Raw genomic sequence first — 15,471 nt, 5'->3', positions numbered from 1 at the left:
AGGCAGAGGGTTGTGATAAATGGCTATTCCTCAGATTGGGTTGATGTAAGAAGTGGGGTTCTGAAAGGATCAGTATTAGGACCACTGTTGTTTTTAATTTTCATAAACGACATTGATGAAGGGATAGAGGGCGTGATGTCTAAATTTGCAGATGATGTTAAAATTGGGAGAGTAGTTAATGATCACTGTCAAGCTGAGCTTCTTCAGAGAGACCTAGATAGACTTCAGGAATGGTCAGAAAAATGGCAGCTGTGCTTTAATCCAACAAAGTGTAAGGTATTACACCTGGGAAACAGTAATCCCAAAAAAACTTATTCACTTGGTGGAGTTCAACTAAACCCAGTACTGGAGGAAAGGGACTTGGGTGTTACGATACGGTCAGACATGAAATTCTCTGAGCATTGTAAACAGGTTGCAAGGAAGGCCCATGGTGTCCTATCGATGATCTATCGAACTTTTGCAAGTAGAGATATGGACGTGATAATCCCATTATATAAGGCTTATGTTAGACCACACTTTGAATACTGTGTTCAAGTATGGAGACCGCACCTGAAGAAAGACATCGAGCTTCTTGAAAGGGTGCAAAGAAGGGTAACTCGCCTGGTGAGATCGGCAAAAAGGCGTCCTTATGAAGAAAGACTTCGAATATGTGGGTTGCAGAGTTTGGAAACTAGACACCTTAGAGGAGATTTGATTGAGGTATTTAAGGCTCTGAGAGGCATCAGTAAAATGAATGAGGACAAAATTTTCAAGATTATAAATGATGCTAGAACTAGGGGACATAAATTCAAGTTACGGGGGGAAATGTTTAGATTGGATTGCAGGAAGTTCTATTTTAGCCAGCGAGTTATAAATTACTGGAATAAGTTGCCTTCATGGGTGGTAGAGGCCGACAGTTTGGGGAAATTCAAAGGTCATCTGGATAGTACTTTCGGGTAAGGGAAGCACATAGGTTGATAGGTTTAATTTCCTTTTTATTTTATTTTTTTTTATTTATTAATTATTATTATTTAGTTATTTATTTATTTATTTATTTTTTTTTTGTTTTTATCATTGTTTTGTTCGGATTTTTTTTTTTTTTTTTTTGTTTTGGCTGGTGCAGCATAAGCCATAGGCTTTCTTGCACCATGCGGCCGTTACTAATACTAATACTAAATCTAGCGTGTTACAGGCTCTGGTATCGGTGAGTTTTAACCCTCATCCGATCCTGTCCAGGATCCGGCAGATTCTTTTTTCTCTCGTGAAATTAGAATTCAATATTCGCTTTTGCTGGATCCCAAGCCACATTGGGATCCGGGGAAATGAATCAGCTACTGCCGCTGCCAAATCAGCCATTTCACTGGATAATCAGTCCCCTATACAGACTACAGGCAAATAATACGTTCTAAATTACTTTCCCAGTGGCAAGATTCTTGGCACAGACAGGCCACAAATAAACTACATCACATTAAGCCTGTAATTACGCAATGGCAGTCCAGTCTATGCAGGATCCGAAGAGAGGAAGTTGTTCTTGCTCGGCTCTGCATAGGTCATAGCCATCTAACCCTTTCCTACTTGCTGAGAGCGGATGACCCACCTATGTGTGAGATGTGTAACATTATTTTAACCATCCGTCATATTTTAATAGAATGTCCTGTTTTTATAGAAGCACGATGCTTGTGTTTTACCGCTTTTAATAATTTGACTGAGCCATTTACACTCAGTCAGATAATAGGTGACAGAGACAATATGTCCAACGTCTTTAACTTTTTACAATCTTTTAATTTTTATACAAAGATCTAAGTTTTATACTTTTTATGCTTTTAATTTGTACCTTTTTTACATAAAAATTAATTGTTTGACGTGGTAGCCTTGGCTACCAAAATGTTTAGTAGCATTTTAAATTTGACTTGGCGCATTATGGCCTTAGCTGGCAATGCACCATAAAAAAATCAAATTAAATAAATAAATAAACCAAGAGAGGCCTAAGTTCCTCAGATTGCAGTGGCTGGAGACTAGGCACCTGCGCAGTGATCTGATTGAGGTGTTTAAGGCCTTGAATGGGTTGAGCATGCCGAAATCTGATGGGATTCTTCCACTTGTTCAGATTACGAACCTAAGGGGGCATAAATTCAAATTAAGGAAAGAGATGTAGAATAGATGTGTGGAAATTTGCATTTAGCCAGCGGGTGGTTAATTGCTCGAACAAACTTTCCATCTGTCGCGGAAGTTGATAGGTTAAATAAATTTAAGGAGGAACTGGAGAAACATTTAGAGGGAATGGTTGTGTGAAATTTTTTTTTTTGGCTGGTGCTGCATAAGCTCATACACTTGCTTTCTTGCATCACACGCCACTACTACTACTACAACTACTAAATGCATGTTTCATGGACAAAAGAGCAATGGGACACCGTCACCTTTTCTGACGAATCGAAATTCAACCTACATGGCTCAGATGGGAAGCGATATGTCAGAAGATAAAAATCGGTGGCATACTATCCTGACTGCATAACATTGACTGTAAAGTTCCTTGCCGGTCAGATGGACTGGGGATGGATAACAAGTTCTGTGACACCACACAGAACTCTAAATTCATTAAGGAATGTGATCTCAGAGCGGGACCTGCTTGAGTTACCAAGGAAGAAATCCTCTCTGAATTGAAGCCACAGGAGTGATAGTTGTATAAAAGAATTTCCATGCATAAGGATGGGAAGTCAGTATCAACTAGAAACTCCTTACATTTAATTCTACAATGTCTCCAAATTCAATAAAAGCAGCATACACAAATGGCAATGTAAGGCCATATATTCCAAACCCAAAGTTGAAAAAGGCGGCAAAGGACAGTATCAAGTTCAGGAACGCAGGTTTTGAGAACAAGTGGAGAAATACCATCAGGAACTGGGGCTTCCTTAGCATCAAGATTCATCAAAATCCTTTTGACAAAAGACCACAGGAGGCATTGAATGGAGTGTGCGGGAATGGTGGGAGGTGTTACCGAGATCATTAATACATGATTTGGAAGAAAAATGGGATTTCAGAAGGTCAGCTTTATCTTTGGCTGAAGTGACAATAGACCATCTGGTTTTGACAGAGGTGGAAGCAGAGATGGGCTAAAGTTGCAGCCAATAGCTATGGCAGGAGACCAGAATGCTTGGCTACCATTAGGGCAAGAAGCAAGTTTTCTACTCTTAGCCTGTTCAGAAATCTAGTTTGGACTGATTAATAACTGCTTTACAATTGTTGCAAGTTGTGGTGTAAGCAGAAAATAAAACTGAAGAATTGGAAACAAGCCAATTACGAAATGTAACATTCTTCTCTTGAACAGCCTTAGCACGTTTATTGCAAAATCAAGGTTTAGATAAAGGACGAGATTTTAAAGTGGAGTGCGTGGAATAAAGGATTCCATTCCTACAAGAATAATTTCACTGACACGATCTGAGGAGAGGTTGACATCAGAAGTTTTGAAACAGTAATCCGACCAAGGAAAAGAAGAAAAGAAATCTAACAGGTCATCCAATTTTGCGTTCTTGTAATGCTAAACAACATGAGGTTGGGAATAGCCATGAGATAAGGTCTCCATTGGAGGACAGTCACCAAGTTGTCATCTGAAGTGCCTAAAGGACCACTCAGTACAACTGTATACTTAGTGGGGTTGTTTGTGAGAAAAAGATCAAGCATATTGGCTGTGTGGTTAGGATTGTCCGGTATTCTTGTAGGTACATGAACAATCTGTGCAAGGTCATTAGTAATTGCAAAAGCCTCGGCATCTCGATCAGCTGGGTTGGTGTGACTGCAAAAAAGGGAAGCCATTGGAGTTGACATTGAAATCACCAAGGAAAATTTCCTCACTGTTAGGAAAGTTAGACTGGAGAAAGTCAAGTTGCAAAGAGAGGAAGTCAAAGAGCTCCAAGTGATTAGTGGAGTTTGGAGAACGGTAGAGACAACAGATGAATTTGACACAATGAGGTAGAGAGATTTTAAGCTAGAGAAGATCGAAAAGAGGAGAATCCAAATTACCAAGTCTCTGACAGAGAATATCGGCAAGGACACATGCACAAGTACCACCTTGAGGTGAAAGGAATCATACAGCGAATAATATGGGCAACTGAGATGAGCAGTGGTTAAATCAAGCGATAACTGAGATTCTGTCACAAAAAGTACATGGTGTTTGGAAGACTGTAAGTGGAAATGGGCATCAATGAGATTATAACTGAGACCACGTATATTTGTGAAATGAACTAGGAAGTGTTTGGGAGGTTTGGATCTTTTCGCAGATGGGAGGTTACTGAGGAGAAAATCCTCTCTGATTAAAGAAACCCCTTATGGTAGCGATCACTTCCCCGTGATATCCACCCTTTGCAATGGGAGACTGTGCTACCCATCTAGGCTACCACAGTGGAAGATCAATTATGCTGACTGGAATGCCCTCAAAGATTCCTGGCAATTAGCATTAGCATTAGTAGATGCATATGATGCAAGAAAGCAAGCTTATTCAGCATCAGCCAAAAAAAAAAAAAAAAAACACACCACTCCAATTTCTCCCCTCCGTTTGCTCGAAATACCTGTCCAGTTGAGCCTTAAATTTGTTTAGGCTATCAACTTCAACAACAAGTGATGGAAGTCGGTTCCACCAACCAATCACCCGCTGGCCAAAGGCCAATTTCCGCACATCTATCCGACATCCGTCCTTCCTCAATTTGAATTTATGCCCTCTGAGCTGATTATTCTGAGCAAGATGAAGAATCCCATTGGCATTAAGCATGCTCAAACCATTCAAAGCCTTATACACCTCTATCAGATCACCTCGCCGGTGCCTAGTCTCCAGACTCTGTAATTTGCAAAACTTAAGCCTTTCTTCGTAAGAGCAACCCTTTGTTCCATTCACTAATCTTGTTGCCCTTCTCTGTACCCGTTCCAGCAGCTCTACATCCTTCTTGAAATGAGGCCTCCAGACCTGTACACAGTACTCAAGATGTGGCCTAACCATTGCTTTATACAAGGGAATAATCACCTCCTTATCCCTACTAGAAAAATTCCTGTATATCATTGACAGTACTCCATGAGCTACTCTTGCAGCTCGTCTGCACTGCTCAGAGAACTTCATATCTGCCTGCACAATAACCCCCAGGTCCTTTTCATTCTCCACCACTGTCAATGTAGTACCGCAGAGTTGATACGTTGCTCTGGGGTTACTGTTTCCCATATGTAGTACTTTACATTTGTCAATGTTAAACTTCATTTGCCAGCTCTCAGCCCATCTGTTCAACCTTTTCAGATCCTGTTGCAGCAGCATAGCATCAGTGGTGTCTCCTTAACAACCCTGCCAACCTTTGTATCATCTGCAAACTTGGACATTAAACTTGATATCCCATCATCAATATCATTCATAAACACTGAAAACAACAATGGACCCAACACTGAACCCTGAGGAACTCCACTAATAACATTAGTCCACGTTGAGCAGTGACCATTGATTACCACTCTCTGTCTTCTCCCCCTCAACCACCCCTTTATCCATAGCAGCAATTTGCCTCCAATGTCACACTGCTCCAATTTGTGCAGCAGTCTTCCATGTGCAACAGTATCAAAAGCCTTTCTAAGATCCAAATATATAATATCAAAGTTATTCCCTGCATCCAGTTCTTTTGTGACTACATCATAGTATCCAATCAAATTGGTCAGGCAAGACCTGCCCTTTACAAAACCATGCTGTGTCTGAGCTATAACTGAATTCTTGTCTAGATGATCCTGCAGTGCTTCTTTAACCAGTGCCTCCATTAATTTACCTGGAACAGAAGTTAAACTAACAGGTCTATAATTACTTGTGTCAGCCTTTGATCCTCCTTTGTGAATTGGGGTCACATTTGCACATTTCCAGTCTATGGGTACCTCCCCTGAGTCCAAAGAAGCTCTCATAATTATGGGTAGGGGTTTGCTTACTTCCTTTGCTGCCTCCTTTAATATAACTGGATAGATCCCATCCACCCCAGGTGCCTTTTTTATGTTTATCCTCAACAATCTCTCCACTTTATTCTCAGTTATTACAAAATCATCCAGCTCACTGCCAATGTTTAGTTTACCTACATCATTCTCCTTCCTGAATAACTCCTCATGCGTGAATGTAGATGCAAAATACTCGTTTAAATTGTTAGCCACCTGAGCAGGATCCTCAACTGTTGAACCATCAATATCCAGTGGACCAATCTGATTCATCCCCTTCCTTCTAGAGTTTACATAGGTAAAGAACTCTTTGTTGTTTTTCTTTGCATTCCTTGCCAAGGATTTCTCGTAGTCTGCCTTCGCCTGCCTAACCTTCTTTGTAACTTGGTTACAGATCAACTTGTATCTATCATAGGCTTCTGTGTCACTTGTTAATTTGTATATATCCCATGCATTTTTCTTCTCTGCCATATGTCTCATTAGTTCATCTGACAACCATTTAGGCCTAAACCTTGAACAATATTTCTTAGTTGGTATGTAATGCCTGGTAGCCTCCAAGATTAGTTCCTTGAATGCTTCCCATTTTGAGTTTGCTGTTGGTAACATCATCAGTTCGTCCCACTGTATAGAATTTAAATACTGTTTCAGACCATCATAGTCGCCTTTACGAAAACAAAAACCCTTCCCTTTACCTCTGATGGTAGTTACCTCCTTGAGTAAATCCCACTTCAACACACTGTGATCACTGCCACCTAGTGGTTCATTTATCTGCAGATTCTTAATGCATGAAGAATCACTACTGATAATCAGATCAAGAGTATTGCTCCCTCTTGTTGCCTGACGAACATGCTGATGTAGAAAACAATCATCCAATAAATCCACAAAAGCCTTGCTAGTGTGCGAGTGACCAACCCACAAATTCCAGTCAATATCTGGGAAATTAAAATCCCCCATTATAAGACTCTCTGATTTACTGGCCCACTCTATTTCCCTGTACAATATCTTATTATACTCATCAGAGTCATTAGGCCTATAGCACATTCCTACTCAATTTTTATTTCCCTATGCTTATGTCACACCAAACTGACTCGACACTGCCCTGTCCATCGATGTCGACTGGCTTCACTGCCTTGGACTTTGTGTTTCTTAACTAATAGCATAACCCCTCCTCCCCTCCTGTCCTGTCTATCCTTTCTATACACATTGTATTCCCCAAATTCCAGTTCCGCATTCTCTGATATCCCAACAATATCTGCCTTTGATGTTTTGAGCAATACCTCAAATTCATCAAATTTATTTACCAAACTCCTAGCATTGGTGTACACGCAGGTATACATGCACCTGTTTCTATTCTTGGCTACCCTAACACAACCCACATGTTTACTTGTACCGTAATGACTCCCAGCAGTCTCTGAAATATCCTGCATCTTGTTTTTCAGGCTTCTGCTCATTTCAATAGAAGCAGTGCAAGAATCACTTCCACCTCTGCCAGTGGCTACTGTTAATCTCTTAGTCCTTGTATCTCCCCCCAACTAGCAGTTTTCCGACCCACCTAACTCTGCCTCGTTTTTTTTTTTTTTTTTTTTATTTATTTGGTAGTTGTTGGCGCATCAGCTTCTGTGGCCATATTGCACCTCCCAAGGTTTTTGCAGTACTTTGATCCAAGCCCGAGGCGGGAATCGAACCCGCGACCTTTGGGTTGCCGGGTAGGTGCTTTACCCACTCGGCTAGCCCGGTCGGCACTCTGCCTCGACAGCATCAGCAAAAATTCTTGCACCCTTCCTATTTAAGTTTATCCCATCCCTGTAGAAGCAATCTCTCCTGTTAACAAGTACAGTCCAGGCTGAAAAAAATTCTACCCCTTGAGCTTTGCACAATCTTTCCAGGGCCGAATTGATCGACAAGGCTCTCATCATATACTTCCTCCTATCGTGTCTGGGCAGAATTGCAGACACTTTCAAATTCAACCCTAATTCACGGCTTTTTTTCAACAGTGACCTTTTTTTCAACTGCGGAATTACTTAGCAAGTACCAACTGTACTTGCTAAGTAATTCCGCTGGTCTCCTACTCTTAATATCTTTAGTGCCAACGTGTAAAACTATATCACCTTTTGTGCCCTTAAAAGATGATATCCGCTCTACAACGTCATCAACCTTTGCCCCTGGCAGACATACCCTGGTCCTATTCCACCTATCCTTTTTACAAAGCATGTTCCCCGCTTCCCTGACAATAGAGTCACCAACAACTACTAGTTCCTGTGGGACCAGCGCATTCTGCCTAGGGGGCCGCCTCTGTGTTGCCTGATGACCAAGTGCAAGCTCTGGCGTTGATGTGGGCGGCTGAGAGCTTGATGGGCCCCCTCAATTTATTTCCTTCGAGGGCATCCACCCTGTCCTTAAAGCTCTCATAAAGGCCCATAACAACGCTGAGTTGTTGCCTGATTTCCTTGTACTCCTTACATCGTGCACACACAAAGACATCCTCCTTGGCAGTATCATATCCCGTACCCAACTGCTCCGCAAACATCAAGCAAACAGTGCATTTTAAAAGACTGTGATTCAGAGGGCAACTGCCCCCCTCAGTTCTCCCCTGAACCCCAGCACTCCCATTAGCTTGAGCCTTTTGCTTTGCTGCTCTGGTCTGAGTCATGATTCCAATTTAATTCAATAAAATTTCAAAACAAAATTAAATCCTTAAGTTATATCCCAAAACAGTTATAACGCTATATTTATTTTTTCGGTATCTAGTGTTTTCTACGAGTTCCCTTTATATAACTTCCATATCACGTGTACCACTATAGTTATGTATTAATTATTTGTTACGATTAAGTCGTTATATATATATATAGAGTTAAAAGTACAATTTAATTGACAATAAAGTTTATCAAGATTAATAGATTTACTGATTAATGGACAATATTATATTATGCACTATACTACACTAAGCTTATGCTATCGTGTAAAAATGGCGGGCATTCACGAATGGTACTTCTACGGACTTGTAAGTATTGATTAGCTTCCAAATCTCACTATCTCAATTTAGAATAAACTAAGGATCCTGACTAGGTCTATAATCTACTTATAGAAGATAATTTAATATAACGATTGGTTAATAAATCGACTAAATTTGGTTAAAAAAAAAAAAGACCTCTCGTTCAATTTGTAACACGTGGATTTGATCTGTTACCGATACTAAGTAATACCTACAAAATCACTGTCTAAGTTAAACTTTAAACTAAGTATCGTAACTAGGAATATAAAGCTACTCTAGAAATAAGTTAATATGACAATTTAAGCTAATAAATCAGAAAATAAATCAGGAAAAACTTCTCTGTTCCAAGAGCGTCAAAGAGCTTCGTCCGCACAGGCTACTCTCCAAATCAATGTTTGATACAACCACAGTTAGGCAGGAGCCAATTAATGATGCAGTAAAGTACATCACAGAAAGTATTGTCCAAGCAGTGGCAAATGCAATTCTGAAGACATCAACTTGGTTTCTATAATTTCTGAAACCATGGTGGAATGAAAAATGCACAGCAGCAAAAAAGATGCAAAACAAGCTTTGGGGGTGTGGGATACCCCACCACAGATAATCTAATAACCTTTAAATGTGCCTGAGAAAAATCACATTACATTAGACATCATAGTCATAATCTTGGACATTTCACATGTTCCATCAACCAAAGAGGTTCATCTAAGTTTGTCTGGGACAAAGGCCAGAAAATGAAGGGTAAATACACATTATCTGCTACATCGTCTATTCAACAGAATCTACCTTGAAGATCAGTTTCCAGACACCTGGTATAAGGCAATCATGCTTGCCTTTCCCAATCCAGAAAGAGATCCAAAATTTCCAAACAATTATCGCCCAGTTGCTCTGACAAGCTGCTTTTGCAAGATCCTGAAAGGATGGTCAATGAGTGAGCGCCTCTCCATGGTATTTAGAAGCAAATGACCTTTCCAAAGTACAATGTGGCTTTCGAAAGAACAGGTCAACACTTGACCATTTAATAAGATTAAAAACATCTATTCAAGATAATTTCTTCAAACACAAGCACCTTGTCTCGATTTTCTTTGATATGGAAAAAGTGTATGACATGGCTTGGAGATTTGGAATTTTAAGAGATATCTATAATCTTGGTGTTAGGAGCCATCTAGCCCTTTTTATTAAAAATTTCTTATTGAACTGCTCATTCCAAGTTCGTGTGGGATCTGCTCTCTCTCTCTCTCTCTCTGTCTCTCTCTCTCTCTCTCTCTCTCTCTCTCTCTCTCTCTCTCTCTCTCTCTCTCTCAACCCAGCCTTTTTGCCAAGAGGAGGGGGGTGCCCCCATAGATCATTTCTAAGTGTTAACGATTTTTTTCAATCAAAGTGAATTGTATTACTAAACAACTTTCTCTAACTGTAAACAGTGCCCTCTTTGTCTATAACTTTAGCATCTTTTTACAGTCATACAACATGAGGGTTGTCAAAAGACAATTGCAGTATGCCATTGACCAAAAGTGTGAAAATATAAAGCATGTTTGTGTCTATAACATGGACACTTGATTAAAATATGCTGAATGCTTAAAACATTTTCACAATTCTCACACATAGGAGAGTCATCTGCCCTCTGCAGGAGTGAGTATGTAAGATGACTGGGTCCTATGTGGAGGCGAGTGAGAACAACTTCCTCTCTGGTTCCTGCACAGACTAGACTCTCATAGTTTAATTACAGGCTTTATCTGGTAGAGTTTTTTTGTGGTCTGCCCACGACAAGATTTTTACCACTGGGATAATAATTGGGAATGTATCATATTCCTATAGTCTGTATAAGGGACTAACAGGCTACGAATGTTCTGAGATTGTGATGATCTGACTGCAGCATCTGCTAGATTGTTACCTCTGATCCCAATGTGTCTTGAGATCCAGCAGAACCATATGTCGAACCTAGATTTATAAAGAGAGTATAGCTTCTGCTGAATCCTGAATAGGACTGTATGAGGATTGTATCTCGTACTATGATGGTGTACTGATAAAGCCTGTAATGTACTTAAGGAATCTATATATACCATACACATTTGATATTTATTAGTTTTAATATAGTCCAAGGGTAGCTTTATAGAATACAAACTCTGCAGTATATATATTGTACTCATGGGAAATCTTCTCAGATAGTGTACAGTCTGGGAAGACTGAAGCAGATCCAACGGATGATTCTGATTTCGAGCCATCAGTGAAGACAGGCAGGAAATCAGAGTAAGCAGATCGATGGAAAGCAGAGTTGTAAGTACACAGATAGTGAAGTTCTGGCTTTTTCCCCCATTATAAATGGAGAAGTTGATGGACTCTGAGCATTCCAGGGTGGAACGTGGATAGCCTTGGCAACATTGTCTACTGTAATATTCAGCAGCCCTTGGACACGAATACCAAAGGAACGATTGGCAGTCTGACAAATGTTATATAGGGTCAAAAATAGATGTCCACGTAGAAGGTGTGGAAGGGATTTCCTTTTAAAGGTATATCTTAGTGACAGTCGCATTCATCGAAGCGAGAGAGGTAGTTCAGTTGCTTGACAGCTTTCGTTACCTGACAGCCACATACGCTCAATCAGATTTTATCTGACAATGAACATCTCTCAGCCTTTTTTAATTATTTAAAGGCCTTAAACCTTTTTAACCTTATTTAAATTTATCTTTTATACCACTGATATACTTTTATCATTATCTGTTTTGATGAAGTCATCTTATTTTTTAGGTCCCTGAAATATTTTAACCATAATCTTTATCACTATATTTTGGCGCATTATAGCTGCTAATGTGCCAGTAAAACCTAAACTAACCCTAAACCTAAATTCTGTATAATTAGTTTGATACCTCTGTGGTATTTTCCCTGAACAGAAAATGCCCTTAAAAAATTCTTATAATGACTATAGGATTCACATGTTTATTATTTTTTTATTTTTATTTATTTTTTTCTGTTTAAAGCAACAGAGAAAGCGGTTTTATAGCAGGTACTACTGAGAATAATAATAACCATAAAATTTAGATATAAATTTATACTTGGCTTTACTTATTTAATGATTATTTTACCTTTCAGAACATGAAAACAAAGTTTTGAGGATAAACAGTGTCCATTCACTTGTACATACACTTCCAAAATCCAATTTTCGTATGCTGGAAGTTTTAATAAGACATCTATGCAAGTAAGTACTTTTTTATAGTGCTGTTTGATAGCATTATGATGTTAAATTATCAGAATTATGTTTATAAAAGTTAAGAATTAAATTTACAAAATATTGCAGAAAACAACATTACAAAATTACAGAAAATTAATATACTCATACAGTAAACCCTCGATTTAACAAACTAATAGGGGAGAACGGGTGTCCGCTAATGCCAAAAGTCCATAAATCGAATGTAACTTGGGGGGACATTTTTTTATTGTTCTTAATGTAAAAAAAAAAAAAAAGCTTTAATACAATATATAGTACTGTACTATATAAAATTATTTTGCAATTTGGCCTTTGATTTACAGATATCAGAAACTGTTTTTTTACACCGTAAATTTCACAAACACATGCTACTGAGACGCCTTGTTCTAATTTCTCAATTAGCTCTAATTTCTGGGCCACATTTAAGTTCACATGCTTTCTTTTAACTCCTCTATCACTTATTGCCATTTTAAATTGTAAGGATTGCAAAATTATTTAATAAATAAAGTCACAATTCAGAAATCACAGAAAAGAGTGTACAACCTGGTCACATGATTGGTTGAGGCTGACTGAGACCGAAATAAAGCGAGTCTGAAGACCTGCAGTTTAGTGTCCCGAATCACGTTCAGCTCGCAAGTCACCGCCTGCTCTTATCTAAAAACAATAATTTGGTTGAGATTAATATATACATTACTGTATTATTATTTGTCTGGTCCGTTAAATCTGAAATCCGTTATATCGGGGTATGTTAAATTGAGGGTTTACTGTATCTCAATTCAACCCATGAGAATCTTTCTTAAAGCTAATTTGCTCTCTGTGACTTAGTACCAAATGTCGACTGACCTCTAGCCATTCATTGACTGGCTCATACAAAGACAGAGGAGCTGTAGTTTGCTAGCCAGTTTATAGGAAGGAGGATACTTTGTTTTTAAATTATTTCTGGTAGACGAGCAACCCCTGCATTCATAAGGTAGCACCTTCATAGGCAGAACCTCATTTGACATAAAATTGATAAAAAAAATTAGAAGAATATTTAATGTCATCTGTGAAGTTGTTGCTGTATACAAAGAAAAGTGGAGATATTCTTAAAATATTTAAATTTTTGCCAACTTCCCACTTGTAAGGGACTCCAGCTATATTTAAGAAAGCAGTACTGTTAGGTGTTCTGATTTCTTTTCGCTTTTGCAAGGTTCTATGTTGATGTTGAATATATTCTCTGACATTAAAGAGTAGAAAAGTTCTGTGTCATCTGCATTAAAAATTGCCTTTGTGCATTGAGAATAAGAATATCAAAATTAATCTTGTCACAACCAATGAAATTGAAGTAGCTTTATTAAAACTTTTACTAATAAAATAAAACGGTGGCCAGATAAATGCACACATGAGAAAAGCCCACATGAAAATTCCACACAGAAAAAACCCCAGTCATAAATGTTCACACGAAAAATACCCACACGGAAAATTGCTTACACGGATAAATGTTCACATAGAAAAATGCTCACACAGAGGAATGCTCACATTATTTTTAGTTTACAAAAAACAAATTATTTCATATTTCAAAATGCAACAAAATGTTGAATTTATATATTTTATTTTTCTTCTTCTATATGATGCATTTTAATATAACTTTTGATATAAAACTTTTGATTTTAATATAAAATACAATATTTGGATGTAAATGTTTGTAAGGGAAATTACAGAAAATAAAATGCTCTGGTTTTATTGCAACTAAAGCCTTTTATTTTATTTATAAAAATAAATTATTTTTTCTCTGTCTTCCAAAGTGAACAGTAAATCCTTTTTGGTTTTTTATCAACAAACCACTAATTCAGGCATATTTCAGTGATTTATTTATTTGTCAAAGATTTGAATAGAATTTTCATTACTGTAAGTTAGCAATCTCTGCAATTATTTCAGTTTGTCTTCTACCTGCTCATATTCCTGAACAAAAGTGGCAACAAGTCATGCAGTGCATCATATTTTCTCTTTTTCACCTCTCTACAACCTGCCTGTGCATTGGCCAGCGTCAATCTGTGGCAAGCCAGGTCCCTCTTCAGTCCATCAAACAAAATACACAAGCTGCGATCACTGCAGTGGAATAGGGAATTAAGTGCATTGTGAAATCCACCAGGGGGTTTCAGGGACTGATGGCAATCATCATGAAACAAATAAATACATTAGCATTAGTAGAGGCATATGATGCAAGAAAGCAAGCTTATGCAGCATCAGCCAAAAAAAAAAAAACACTCCATTTCACCCCTCCGTTCGTTCCAAATACCTGTCCAGCTCAGCCTTAAATTTATTTAGGCTATCAACTTCCACAACAAAGGATGGAAGTCTTCCACAAACCAACTACCCGCTGGCTAAAGGCAAACTTCCACACTTCTATCCTACATCTGTCTTTCCTCAATTTGAATTTATGCTCTCTCAGGTGATTATTCTGAGCAAGAGGAAGAATCCCAACAGCATTGAGCATGTTCAAACCGTTCAAGGCTTTATACACCACAGTCAGATCACCTTGCAGGTGCCTAGTCTCCAGACACTGTAATTTGTAAAACTTAAGTCTTTCTACATGAAAGACATCATCAGAGATGTGGTATCACACAGATATTAGGAATGCAAAATTGCAATTTGGAGAGTACAATGTGTACAGAAAGAATAGACAGCATAGGGAAGGAGGAGAGGTTATGCTTTTTAATTAAGAACAACATAAAATCAAAGGAAATGTATCAAGTTGACATACACTGGTGAGCCAAAACATTGACTAGTGAGATATTATGCAAATTGTATGAACAGCAGGTGAACTATGGTGCAGGTTGGGACACTGTATAAAAAACACAGGGGCTTAGAGGGGAACAGGTATCCTGTGTGTTACCAGACACTCAGCCTAAAACACTGATGGATCCAATATCTCTCTATTACAGAAGATTTAGGAGAAGTCCGGTTGGCCTGCCTCCCTAAAATCCACTCATGCACACCTTCTCGATGGTAAGCCCTGTTACGTCACTTAGGTGGCAACGAACGTGTAGAGTGGTTCTCTTCAAGACGCCTGGTTAGCGTGAAGAGGAAAAGACCAAACCCTCCAGCATATGAGAACACAACAATACAAATGGCCCTCAGTCCCCAGCAGCTTTCACTCTCCCTCTTACGGCAGCGAGAGGATCAGAGTGGAAGCAGAGGGTGCTAAGAATCTCTGGGTATGACCAGGCTGCCATGCACGGAAACTGAACTTGGCCTGTTATAACGTACGATCACTCATCGGTAAAGACAGGATATTAGAGCTGGAAAAGGAATTAGAAAATGTGAATTGGAATATCATCGGTTTGGCTGAAACAAGAAGAAGAAATGAATCACTTATAAG

General features: G+C 38.8%; 1 protein-coding gene across 3 annotated transcripts in view; it reads left to right on the top strand.

Annotated features, from left to right (window-relative positions):
• The window catches only part of Graf (GTPase regulator associated with FAK), a 537,792-nt gene that overhangs the window by 371,871 nt on the left and 150,450 nt on the right, over positions 1 to 15,471 (top strand). For all 3 annotated transcript variants that reach the window (XM_090379073.1, XM_090379075.1, XM_090379076.1), the window contains one exon: positions 11,996 to 12,101. In XM_090379073.1, coding sequence (XP_090235199.1) covers positions 11,996 to 12,101 — 106 coding nt within the window. The remainder of the gene's footprint in view (positions 1 to 11,995; positions 12,102 to 15,471) is intronic.

Source organism: Mastigoproctus giganteus, chromosome 8 (assembly GCF_048544385.1).
Source record: "Mastigoproctus giganteus isolate SK-2022 chromosome 8, ASM4854438v1, whole genome shotgun sequence".
Lineage (NCBI taxonomy): Eukaryota > Metazoa > Arthropoda > Arachnida > Uropygi > Thelyphonidae > Mastigoproctus > Mastigoproctus giganteus.
Note: the sequence above shows the minus strand (reverse complement) of the source record. Positions and strands in the feature narration are given on the sequence as shown.